General features: G+C 36.4%; 2 protein-coding genes across 7 annotated transcripts in view; one reads left to right on the forward strand and one right to left on the reverse strand.

Moving 5' to 3' along the window:
- si:dkey-45d16.4 overlaps positions 1-9,009 on the forward strand; it is a 52,810-nt gene extending 43,801 nt beyond the window's left edge. For both annotated transcript variants that reach the window (XM_073954050.1, XM_073954051.1), the window contains exons 5-6: positions 5,258-5,518; positions 5,936-9,009. In XM_073954050.1, coding sequence (XP_073810151.1) covers positions 5,258-5,483 — 226 coding nt within the window. In that variant the 3' untranslated portion in view covers positions 5,484-5,518; positions 5,936-9,009. The remainder of the gene's footprint in view (positions 1-5,257; positions 5,519-5,935) is intronic.
- Positions 1-12,651, reverse strand: part of LOC137490200 (serine/threonine-protein kinase pim-3-like) — a 14,525-nt gene continuing 1,874 nt past the window's right edge. Inside the window, exons 5-9 of one of the 5 annotated variants that reach the window (XR_012407919.1) lie at positions 12,517-12,567; positions 12,068-12,440; positions 11,763-11,942; positions 5,436-5,629; positions 1-893 (exon numbers count right to left, since the gene is read on the reverse strand). Coding sequence is in view for 1 of the 5 variants with exons in the window: in XM_073954043.1 (XP_073810144.1) it covers positions 11,453-11,481; positions 11,577-11,672; positions 11,763-11,942; positions 12,068-12,440; positions 12,517-12,567 (729 nt within the window). In the remaining 4 variants the exon portion in view is untranslated. Of the gene's footprint in view, positions 894-5,235; positions 5,630-11,239; positions 11,482-11,576; positions 11,673-11,762; positions 11,943-12,067; positions 12,441-12,516; positions 12,568-12,651 lie in introns of those variants that run through there. The other 4 variants (XR_012407917.1, XR_012407918.1, XR_012407920.1 and 1 more) reach the window with 4 other exon arrangements.

Here is a 12,651-nt window from a genome sequence, read left to right on the forward strand (position 1 = left end):
AGCCCTTTAGATTTCTGAATCATCTTTATTACATTCTATAAAAACATTCTATAATTAAATACATATTTTTTGCAAGAAATGTAACCTTTAGAAACACAATTCTTGAACAACAACAAAAAATATTCTGCATATCTGAATTACAAAAAAGCTTAAATTTATGAAATGTTAAACATGACATGCATTAAGCTGTAATCATGAAGCTTACTTTCAAAGCAATGATTACCATATTTATACATAATGTACTGTATGTAATCATGTCATGAGTTTCAACAAAGTGAACTGTTTAAACAAAGTGAAGTTAACTGTACCCTTTAATTAACAAACAGTATTCCTCTGACACTTGCTTAAACCAACAAGCACCATATTTCTTGCATACTGTAAGCACTCATATTTTCCAAAAACCTTTTTGTACTAATTAGCTGCCTTGTTTTTGAAAAAGTGGTTGTATCTCATTAATGTAAATCTCTCAAAGCATTCAATTGACAGTCTGGCTAAAGATCGCTCTGGCTTAAAAGCCTTTCGACTGGTGTGCTTGATAGTGTGGCTGTGTTGAACCTCGGTAAAATGGCCTTAATCCTGGGAAACTGGCTAAAAACACCCAGCTCAAACCCAGCAGATTTTAAATATTCCATCACCTCTGTTTCAGCAAAGTAGGTACAGTCATCCTCCTCAAATGAAAAAAATCATTACTGGAGTCAGCAGTGTTCTTGTGATCTTGAGCATGTTGTTGGTCTTCAAGAGACAACCCACGGCACTCTGTAATTATCGTTGCCCTAACCATGTCTTTTTTTCTCATTTTTTCTGATCCAGCATAACTTAAATTTAAGCAAAGTGACTGCATCCAGGAGAGCTTCTTTATTGTCCATCATTGAGGAAAAGCGCACCTTGATCGCCTATGAGACAAAAAAAAAACATCAGACACTTATTCAGACACTTCACATAATAGCATGAAAAATAAAACAACAATTTTTTGGACACTAGAATCTCCAGAGTTGGAAGAAGGGTTACAAAAATATTCTCCTTGCAATATGTCTAGTGCAAAAGTGAGTGGCTTCAGCACAATACATTACTTCTTTAGAAACAGATACTCCCGATCAGTGAGGCATTTGATTCCAAACTGAGTGCAGACGGTATTTAATTTAGAAAGGGGAATGTCCGTGATCCTAAACAGGGCGTCATGAAAAGAATTCCATCGTGTTGAAACAGGCACTATGAGTTTTTTTTTTTTTTTACAAATATCTACTAATACAGAAGTAACAGAAGAACTTGCTTTTGCTTTTGTTGTAGAATACTTTGAAGTTGCACTTCTGTAGATGAATTTTTACTTGTTTGCTTGAAGCCATTTCTCGATGCACACCTTAAGTGTGGAGGGATAGGAAAACTGTCCTTCAGATTCTGTGAAGAGGGTATGCTCAACATCAGTAAATGTCACCTCTTCATCTTCTTTGGATTCCTCATCAGAGTGATTTTTGGAGCATTCTAAAAGCTTTGATCAAATTAGACCCGTTGCCGGTCATGGTTGCTGTCACTTTAGAATTCAGTCCATAAGCCGAATGTACTTGCTCGATTTCATTGCTGATCACATCATATTTGTGTCTTCCCCAAGCTCTTTTACTAGCTTAGTGCTGCATGTCCTCTTACAAAAGTAGAAGGATCAATCCAATGCGTTGTCATTCAGAAAAGAAAAAAAACTTTTGTTATGGCTGGTCCAAATGTCAGCAATTATAAAATTATTTTCCAAACTCTTAAATGTCCCGTTAAGCTCCATATTTAGGTCAGAATAACGCTTATCTAAGTAAGTCGAAAATGTTTTTCGATCAGGCAGTGCTGTTTTTTTTGACAGACACAGGCATTTTGTTTAATATGCACCTAAAAAACGGAGATTCTACAGTATGCAGCAGGAGCATCTTTTCCACAACTTAGCCTGGAATAACTTTTTTAAGTTCACCTTCAGACATTATCTGCGCTGGTGAAGTAAAATCAAGTTTTGATTTTGTTGCCGCAGTGTTATCTGTTGATGATGAACAGGGATTACTCAGAAGTGTTTGTCTATGCTGCCATGTCAGGTGCTTTAGTAAATTACTTGTGCTGTTGAAGGCGGTTGATAGTTCTTCTCCCCAGGACATAGCTTGCATATTACTGTAATGTTCTTGTCTGCTTGTTTCAGAAAAGTGAAGTAAATTGAATATTTTCATTTCGTAAAACAGCCACTGGCTTTAGTAGAGTCTGACATCTGCTTTAGAATATGACTGTACAGCAAACTGGCACGAAATCATGTGCACCTGCACTACGATGATTTTAAAGCGGCAGAGTTTACTTTTAGAAGAAAAATGGATAAAATTATATAGTGATATTCACCAAGTTTAATTATTTTACAATGTAGCGCAAGTGCATTATAAGTAACTGTAATTAAAATACCTAAAAAGTAACAGTAATCAGCTACTCTACTCTACAACAACTGAAAGTTACTGGCTGCTGTGCCTTTAATTTGGTGTAAAGATTATTATGTGTCATTAAAACATAAAGGAGGACGCAGCAAAGCAATACATTATAACTTATTACATTAAAGCTACTTTGTTATTTTTTGCAACACTTTTAGATTGAAAAGGGAAACATAAGGGCAACCTTTAGCTAAAAAAGACTCATAGTCTATAAGGTGTTTTATGGAATATCTTAAACTGACCAGAAGCTATGTTTTTTCTTTGCCTTATATTTATTCATTACAAAGATGGAACTTGGGACCTTAGTTGGCTAACTATTGTTTTCAGAAATGCACCCCTGACAAGTGAAAATGGCATTAAAGATTAAGTATCCCTCAATTTATTTACCTATCTGCAAAAATCATGATTTTGTGCCCGGACAACTTGATAAGATCTTTACTTTTTGGAGTAACAAAAGACGGAGTTCAGTGAAGGATTTTTGTGTAGATAACAAACTGGCCACATTTGAATACTTATATAAAACTTTTGGACTCTCACAATCACACTTTTTTCGTTATTTACAGGTGCGTCATTTTATCAAACACAATTTTCCTCAGTGCGAGGAAGTCTCTCTTGACCATGATTTGTACAAGCTTTTGAGGCAGTGCCCAATGGAGAAACCTTTAGTGACCAAATTTAAAGATCTGATTTTGAAATTAGATCTTGAAATTTATAGATTTAGAGATGCTTCTCACGTTTCGGTCTCTACTGCACACCTTAAAGATTCTTGGGAGAGGGAATTAGGAATTGACATTTCATCCTCTACCTGGGAGGAGTGAATGAGTCGTATTCATTCTTGCTCTATAAATGTAAGTGTGGTGGGGAGGGCATGATCAAACACCCAAAAAGGGGGGAGAGCAAGCGGAGACACCGGCGGCTGGTCAGTGGTCCAATCAAAAATTTCACATCACAGACAGACATACACAAACTTGTTAAAGTTGTCCTTGTTTTTAACTTCCTAAAACTTAGTTCTTCTTTCAGATTATATCCCCCTTGTCTTTCTTTAAATAACTTTTGCATGCATTTTGGAAGTAATTCATTCCTAGCTTTAAACATAAATTGTGCTGTTTTAAATTGAACCAAATCATTAAACTTGAGTATCTTTCATTTAAAAAAATAAAGGACTTGTATGCTCCTAATACCTCACATTTTCCATCAGTCTAATGACTTTTTTGTATTTTAAGGGACTGATTGTATTTGAAAACTACATCAATTAGGACTAACAAAAACCAGAAACAACTATCTAACTAATGCTGAGATGACTTATTGATATTTGTGAGCAATAATTCCAGAATGTATCTAATCATTATTAAATATTAATGATGACAATAATACTAACAATGAATTGCATCTCCCATGATCATGCTGCCCTGAATGTGCTTGAATGTAAGTTATCTGCTAAAAAAGTCTGTTACTTTATGAAAAATAAATTTATGGTTTGCATCAAACTAAAATGAAGCATTGCAGTAAGAAATATTTATTTTGCACTATTGTTTTTATCTAATAAATAATATTTCTGCTACAAAACAAACAAAAGATTGTATTAAATCATTCAATTCAAGGCTGAAAGCTGCAAAACAGTTTTTTTTAGTTAGTAACTAAATAAAAATATACATTTCAAGAAAGAATGGACAAAAGAAAGTAATAAAAGTCTCACTTCTATCACTCTTTAAAGGTTTTGATCTGGGTTTGTGTCATTTTAAATGCTCAGTCTTGTTATTAACTGATTTTCTTTTTTCTGTGTTTGTGGAAAGCAGGCGAGTCAGCGCACCAATTTATAAGCAGGCAGAGCAGGATTCTTGTGATGACCACTGGCGCAATACCGCTCTTTGCTATGAGCCACAGATTCAATTAAAACTTAGCAAAGGCGAGCTTCTTTGGCGATGATGTGTACAGTGTTAGATTTCACATTTAGCGGACATTTGCGCTGAACACGCAGTGAATGCAACGCATCAATCTTCGGGCACCTTCTCCGAAAACACTCGAGTGATCTCGGCTGACGGATCAACATTCACCACATGTCATGATCGCTGTCATCGGCGCCATTATGTTGTAACTTTAGGTGGGGTTTGCAAATCTGTGTGTAGGCTACTTTTCACTCTTCAGCTGTTTGCATTTCCCGCGGTAACAAAAGCTCCATCATCTGACAGGCGAAACCCTTGAGTGATTTACAGCTAATATTAACCAATATAGCAGCAGGGAAGAGCGACTCAGCACGTTTTTAGAAAACATCTTAACAGGTCGCCCTACAGCCACTATATGCAGTCGCACAAATGCTCCCACATATATTATGAGGTCGCATAGATTAAATCTCGGGCACAAATGCAACCAAAATGGTGGCAATTTCGAGCCCTGTATTAGACTTTTTAATTTCTCAAACAACATAACCTTTGTTTTACTTATATTTAATGACAATTTGTTTACGTCAAACCATAATTTTTTTAATAAACCAAAAGATACTTGCATCATCTGCAAATAATATAAACTTAAACAACTATGATATCTTACACATATCATTAATGTAAATTATAAACAATATTGGACCTAAAACTGATCCTTGTGCTATGCCACACTTTATATTTAGATATGAAGATGTCTGGTTGCCAATTTCCACAAACTGTTGCCTATTTTTTAAATAACTGCTTATTCAGTCCAAGGCTACTCCTCTAATACCATACCTTTATCATTTGTTTACCAATATATTATGATTTATTGTGTCAAATGCCTTCTTTAAACCTATAAAAATTCCAACTACCTTCTCCTTTTTCTTGAGAAAGAAGGTCCTTCCTCAGGAGAATCTGTCAGGGAGGGTCTGTCCCGAGGAGTGTGAGTTCTGGAAACCAGGTTTGGGTGGGCCAGTGTGGTGCAACCAGCAAGATCTGCTCCTCGTCCTCCCTGACCTTGCACAAGAAGACTGACTGTACAAGAAGACTCACTAGGGAAATGCAAACTTGCCTGATACACATGTCCGAAGCCAGCAGTGAGCCAGTGCATCTGTGCTGAGCGGAGCAGTGGCCGGTCTTGGCTGAAGCAAACAGGTAAAGCTGAGTTTCTCTAAAACACCCCCATATCCGCTGGAGTACTTTGGGGTGAAGTTGGACTGGGAGTGTGAGCTGCATGATATTCCTTGGTGCTTGCCGTTGACATCCCTAAGACAAAAACCAAAAACCTAAAATTAATAACAAAATTTAACATGAACCTGTTTATAATAAGAACAATTAAGAACAATCAGTAAATAAAAGTGAATAAAAAGTTAAATGTGAAGTGCCATTAGAAACTCCTGGAATGTCAGTCGCTTTGAAACATGAACAGTATTTTACTGTAAATCAGGAAATTTTCCATTAGATTTAAGAGTTTTATAACAGATTTGGACAGTTGCACAGTTTAAACATGCTTAATGTTGTGTTCAGTGTTCTCTGTATTTCTCAGTTTTCCTGCATTTGTTCTGTTAATAGGTGTGGATGCCAGTTCACAGGCCAGTACTCATGAACTTTGTGTGCCCGTTTTTGGGGAAACTGTATCAAAGATAGGACTGTAACGATACACTCAAGTCCTGACGATGCACTGAGGTCGCATAAAGCAAAGGAATATCTCTCTGTGCAACAAAGTGAACATCATTTACAAATGTATCATCTGTAATATCTCTGTGGTAAACAAACGTGTGATTTCACAGCCTTGAAACACCATTATCAGCGTAAGACAGGGAAACAGAATTGACCTTTTTGGGTGAAATATACCTTAAACAATAAGTCGAGTTCTGCAAAAAAAAAAAAACAAGTTCAGTATTGCAAGACCCATTGTTTACATAAGCGATGCACATCTGCACATTTATATTTCACAGTTTTACATTATGATGTGTCGTTATACCCCTAATCAAAGAAGAAACAGGCATTGAACTCATTTTAATCTGTCTAACTTTATATTTTCAGCTAATAGGCTGTATAATTGGACGTCAGGGCACCAAAATTTATGAAATCCGTCAAATGTCTGGAGCTCAGATCAAAATTGCCAATGCCATGGAGGGGTCATCAGACCGCCAGATCACCATAACTGGAACACCTGCCAACATCAACCTGGCACAGTGTCTTATAAATGCCAGGTGAGATTCAAAGCAAGCAACATAATACATGCTAAACACAGATGTGTGTAAGTTCTGAATAAAATGTATTTCAACATATTTATTTAAAACATTCTATAATCAATCATAATAGAATGCAAAAGTTTAAAGAAATTTAATTTGATAGATTTAATTTATTTTAAAGGCCAAAGCTCAGCTTTCAAAGATCATTACTAAACCAATGTTTCTATATTGTCTTAAAAATAATTCTATACTGATTTTTATTCAGGAAAATTATTATTATTATTATTATTAGTAGTAGTAGTAGTACTAGTTATAGTTGTAGTAAAAATAACAGCAGCAGCAGTTTTTTTTCTTAGCAGTGTGGTTGAATTTGGTGGTGGTCAGTTTTGCCAGGATTGCAGTTTTCCTGCACAATTGGGCTATTTTGAAAATGCAGCTGCAGGAAAAAAATCTGAAGTTGCAGTTTGCGCTTTTTGGGGATACTTTCATAATGTGCAAAATGAAAACTCTTTACATAATGGACGTTGATCCTGGAAAGCATACCTGGCAACCCAAAAACCACTACAAGTGAGCAAAAGAACACAGCTATCATTAAGCTGTCTTTTCTTGGACCTGGCAACCCTAAACATGGTCCTTGTGTATTTTTTGAGAATTAAAAAAATTTAACATTTATAAACAGTATATTAGATATAAAACGGGAAAGTTCATCTAAAAATGAAAATTGTCTTCTGTTGAACACAAAAGAATATATTGTAAAGAATGCTGGGATAAAACATACACAAGCAAAACTAAATCAGTACCCATGGCTCTTGACAATAAATTGAAGCCTTTTGAAATTAAACAGTTGGTGTGTGAAAGAAATGTAACAGTGTTTAAATCCACAGATCTGAAGCTGTTTGTTTACAGTAGAGAGTGTGTTGTATCATTTGTCAATATGATTGCCCATAAAAAAGAATTGTAAATAAACTTATCTAAACTAATCCATGTTACAAACAAGGTATTACTTTTGTGACAATGTCGGGTTTCTAAGCATACTTAATGTCTAGCGGTTATTACTCTTATTTATTTCAAACTAATTGTTTTAGTCATATTATACAGTATATTCAAATGTATTTAAGTTATCATACATGTAATGTGAGCAATAAATTGTATGAAAATATGCTTCATTTTAAATTCGTAAGTGGCAAAACGGGCAGTCATAAATGTTGTGATTTTGAGAAAATGACTCTCATTTTAATTACGCTGTAAAAAGCAATTAGTTGACTATAAAAAGGTAAGTTAAGTCAACTTAATAGGTCCTCATATTTTTAAGGGAAGTCAATTGGTCACATTGGTTTTACATTTGAAGGTGACATTTATTCTTGATTTATTCTTTGTAACAAAGTTTGTTTCATTCAGCGCATGATATTCTTTGGTCTGAAAATAGTTGTTGATTACAAACCAGATGACAGTCAGTGTTTAATCATTTATTTCAGCCTTCAGAAGGGCCTGATTGTTTAATCTTTGAAATTTTTACTTGGCTCAACTTCATTGATGTTGACTGTGCTTCAAGTAATTGTAATAGTTCATAAAGCAATGTACTTAGTTTACATCTTTGTTTATTACCGTGATGTGCTGCAGTGACTTGAATAACTGAAAGTGTGACGGTGTCACATTTGTCCAGACATACTTGAGAAAAATTTATTTAATCATTTAAGAACTGACCCTTTTAGGCAACGCAACTGTGATAAAAGTAAGCAGCAAGTAACAGATGGTGATTTGAATGTAATGTTGTGACATTTTATCAGGTCATTTGTTGTTAAATTTGTATAATAATAAATAATAAATATATTCAAGTTCTTTTTTTTCAAATTTGGTTTCAATAGATAGTGACTACATTGTGAGTTCTATTGTATCTCTGCTGTATTTGCTCAATGTTACAGTTCTCTGTTCAGAATGTTTATTATTTATATCACAGAAATGGGATTCATTCAAACGTAATGTATTATGTATGGATTTCAGTGTTGACTGCTATGTACGATTTTATGTGATAAACAATATGACATAAAATCTCTTTTTTTTTATTGCGATCTCATTTTCACGTCATTGCAAGGATACTTATGAAGGTAAAAAATGAATATGTATTTGCTTCTGTCATTTCTATTTCTAAAGACAGTTAATTGTGCTCCAGTGACATAATTGTACAACCATGCCCATATTCTGAGTCTGAAATATTGTTATTCTGAATGTCTTAACACCCTTGGCAGTCTTTTTCCAGTATAACATCATATAACAGGTTATGTCACCATATACAAAATAGATCATGCGTTTTGCAAAGATAATCATTTATTATAGGTCTGAGAAAACAAGAACTGACTACAATCTTTAAGTTATGATTGCTGCTGAATGACGCATTGTATGACTTCATTTCATGATTTTTTCTTTCAATAAAGTCTCTTGGTCTCACGTAGGTTTTGTTTGTTTTCTGTGTTAAATATGTATGAAATTGTATTAACTCTTATTGGATGATTTAGCTGATCTCTTATTTACTCAGCATCACTGCAGAATCACAGAATGACTCTTTGACTCACACTGTAAACACTAATAAGTTGAGACTACTCAAATGATTTGAGGAAAGTGATTCCCTCAGTTCATTTGAGTTGTTCTACAACTCAATTAATTGAGTTCACCAAATGTGGTCTGTTCATTGAATTAACTTAAATTTTTAAGTATAGATAACTTAAAATGATTAATCAGCTTTTATATTCTTTACTTATTACTCCCAGAGTCGTTTATATCAAAGTTGATATTTAGCCACACCATGTTGGTGTTTCGTAACGTTTAATGTTTACGAGGTGGGTTGTTAGCCCAACGATCAACCCTCAACCTGGAGGACCAGGACATACACACATACAGACAATTTAGCTTACCCAATTCATCTATAGCACATGTCTTTGGACTTGTGGGGCAAACCGGAGCACATGGAGGAAACCAACGTGAACAAGGGGAGATGATGCAAACTCCACACAGAAATGCTAACTGGCCCAGCGACCTTCTTACTGTGAGGCGACAGTGCTAACCACTGAGTTACTGTGTTGCCCCAGCGTGTATATCAATTAGGAAAAATGTTTATCAGCATTTAAATATCTACTGACTAATTTAACTTTTCTCTTTCGTCAGATGGGTTCAGGTAGTGCCTCTGTCCTGCTTCAGGAAAAATCAGCATCACAAGCAAAATGACCACCCTGTGTCATATAACATACTGTATATGTACCAATCAGCACGGTTGTCAAGGCAGAATCTCAAGCACAACCAATCATTTTAAACAGAGACATGGAGAATCATTTAAAGAAATTAAAATGGTAAGTTCAGAGAACTTAAAATATGAATTAAAAGTTTTTGCTGCCTAATGAGTAAGTTAAACATACCTTTGATGCCAAAACTTGGTATTTTAAGTAATGTCAAGTTGTATTAACTTAATATCTTTAGTAATGACAACAGCAGGGGTTACAGTGCATAATCAGGGGCGGATTAAACCAATAAGCAAAGTAAGCAGCCGCTCAGGGCCCCAAGGAAGTCTGGAGGTCGACAATAAATACTAATAACAGTTTCTATAAATTATATATAATGTCATTTCCTGTTATACTTTGTAGAATAAGGCTCTAACAAATACAAATTTACCTTAATTAGTATGTGTGCAATTGTGTCCCCCCACCCCCAATCATGGATCAGTCCAGCAGTCAAATCAGATGAAAATTTAGTTTTAAAAACCAAATAGTTTATTCATTATTTTTAGTTGTGAACTCATTTTTAAGCAAACAAATCTATTTAAATGTAGAGATTGTGTTAAGATAAAAATATAGAAAGCAAGACAGAGTGATCTAAGATAAAGACAGCTAAATAAATAAGCAAATATGAAAAGTGCTTATTACTGAAGGACTTCTGGGTCCCATGACTCGAATTGCTTAGGGCCCCCAAATCACTAAATCCGGCCCTGCTCATAATAAACATTCATAAAAATCACGGTACAAAGTGTAGAGTAAACAGTTTTATTAACACTATGAGCTTTATTTGTTAAAACAAATATTAAATTATTGTGTGTTTCATTAGATAAACTGTTGAGATGAGGAAAAACACGCAGGGCCCAATCATACACCCGGCGCAATGTGGCGCAAGGCGCGGCGCAATACTTGTTTGCTAGTTTCAGCTTGGCGCAAGAGTCGTTTTGAGGTGTTGCGCCACGCTCTTTAAATAGTAAATGCATTTGCGCTCATATGTGCGCTCATAGGCCTTCTGCTCTAAAAAGGAAGGCGTTCTGAGGCGCACTGCTGGCGCGTTGCTAATTTAAGGAACTATAATAGATTTTTCATTAGACCAAAACAAAGCCGGTCTGAGCAATACGCAAATATCTTTACATATAAAAAAATTTATATATTAAAGATAGGCCTATATATAGGATATAATAAGAATATATATATATATATATATATATATATATATATATATATATATATATATATATATATATATATATATAAAGGATTAAAATATTACAAAACATATTATTTTCTAGCCTACATAAATATGATTTTGCCTTCTTCATCACGGGGGGCTTTTTCAGTTTTTTCATAACAATTTGCTTTTGTAGGTTTGAATATTTACATTATAGTGAAACCAGTAAAGAAAAAAAAACTGCTGTAATTGCGTATAAAATAACTTTATTGTTCATGATTTATTTAACATCTGTCTCCGTTTTTTCTCGAAGTGGTCTAGAAACTGTACATTTGTCTACTGTAGACTAGCTTGTGTGTGTGTGTGTGTTTGTGTATGTGTGTGTGTGTCTTCAGCTCATACAGCTTCACACAGAGCCTCAGATGCAGCAGAGGAAGCTCAGGATCAGAATCTGTTCTCCTCAGTTCCTCTGCCCCTCCTGCTCTCCGTCTACAAATCATTGACAGCGTTTATCTACACTGAACCTGACAATGCAACCCAAGCCATGACTGCTGTATTCAGATAAGTGTAATGTCACTGGCCACCTGTGCAGTGCAACCAGGGATGACTCTCAAGATCATCTAAACTGGGCCGATCAGCCGGTGCTGCACTGAGACACCAGCGAATCAGCTGACGGCACTCTGTTACACACAACACCGTCTTCAGAACCACACAACAACACACTTCTGCTCGCTCGCCAGGCTATCTCTGAATGTGTCTGAATCTCTTACCTGTTGACAAGCTCTTAGGGAAGGTCAGTCTGCTTCTGGACGTGACCCTCCGTGCGCCTCTGAATGGGAAACGGTCACACAGGATGTTGTAGAGCGTCACTCCTACTGACCAGACTGTAGCTGGAGTGGCATTGTAGCGATGTCTACGAAACCACTCAGGAGGAGCGTATGCAGGAGTGCCTGAGAGACATAAGAAGACCACAAACATCTTCTCAACATGCTCCAGAACAGACAAATTCCCTTTAGTGGATCAGCAGAAGTTCACAAACATCAACACAACGTTTCCTTCTGTAACTCAAACTCACCAGCAAAGTATTTGTAGGCCGAGCGCTTCAGCAGATCTCCACAGCCGAAGTCCAGCAGCTTGATGTCCTGGGACTCTGTGGAGATCAGCAGGTTCTCTGGTTTGACGTCCCGGTGCAGGACACCACGGCTCTCGCAGTGTTTTAGCGCCGCGATCAGCTGCATCAGCACTTTCTTGGCCAGACGCTCATCCAGACAGCCGTTCTCCTCACAGTAGCTCTGGAGGTCTTGGCAAGGATCCGGTCGCTCCAGGATCAGGATGTAGCGTCTGGGACGGTCAAACCAGTCCAGCAGCTGCAGGACACTGGGGCAGGCAGGAGCTGACGTGACACGGGTCATCAATGCCACCTCCAGCGGCAGCCGACCCTGACCATCCTGCAGGACAAACCCTCCATTATATCCATAACTGAATCACACATGGCAAACACAACAGATTCACATCAAAACATACAACTTTCAGTCGCTCCGGGGTCCGGTCCTTCGACACGTACTTGATGGCCACCTGCAGACAGAAAAAGCAGAGTAAATCACACCTGCCTGATTGTGACACATCACATTTACTGACAGCAACATTTCTAAAGCATGT

This window comes from Danio rerio, chromosome 6 (assembly GCF_049306965.1).
Source record: "Danio rerio strain Tuebingen ecotype United States chromosome 6, GRCz12tu, whole genome shotgun sequence".
NCBI classification, from domain to species: Eukaryota; Metazoa; Chordata; class Actinopteri; order Cypriniformes; family Danionidae; genus Danio; species Danio rerio.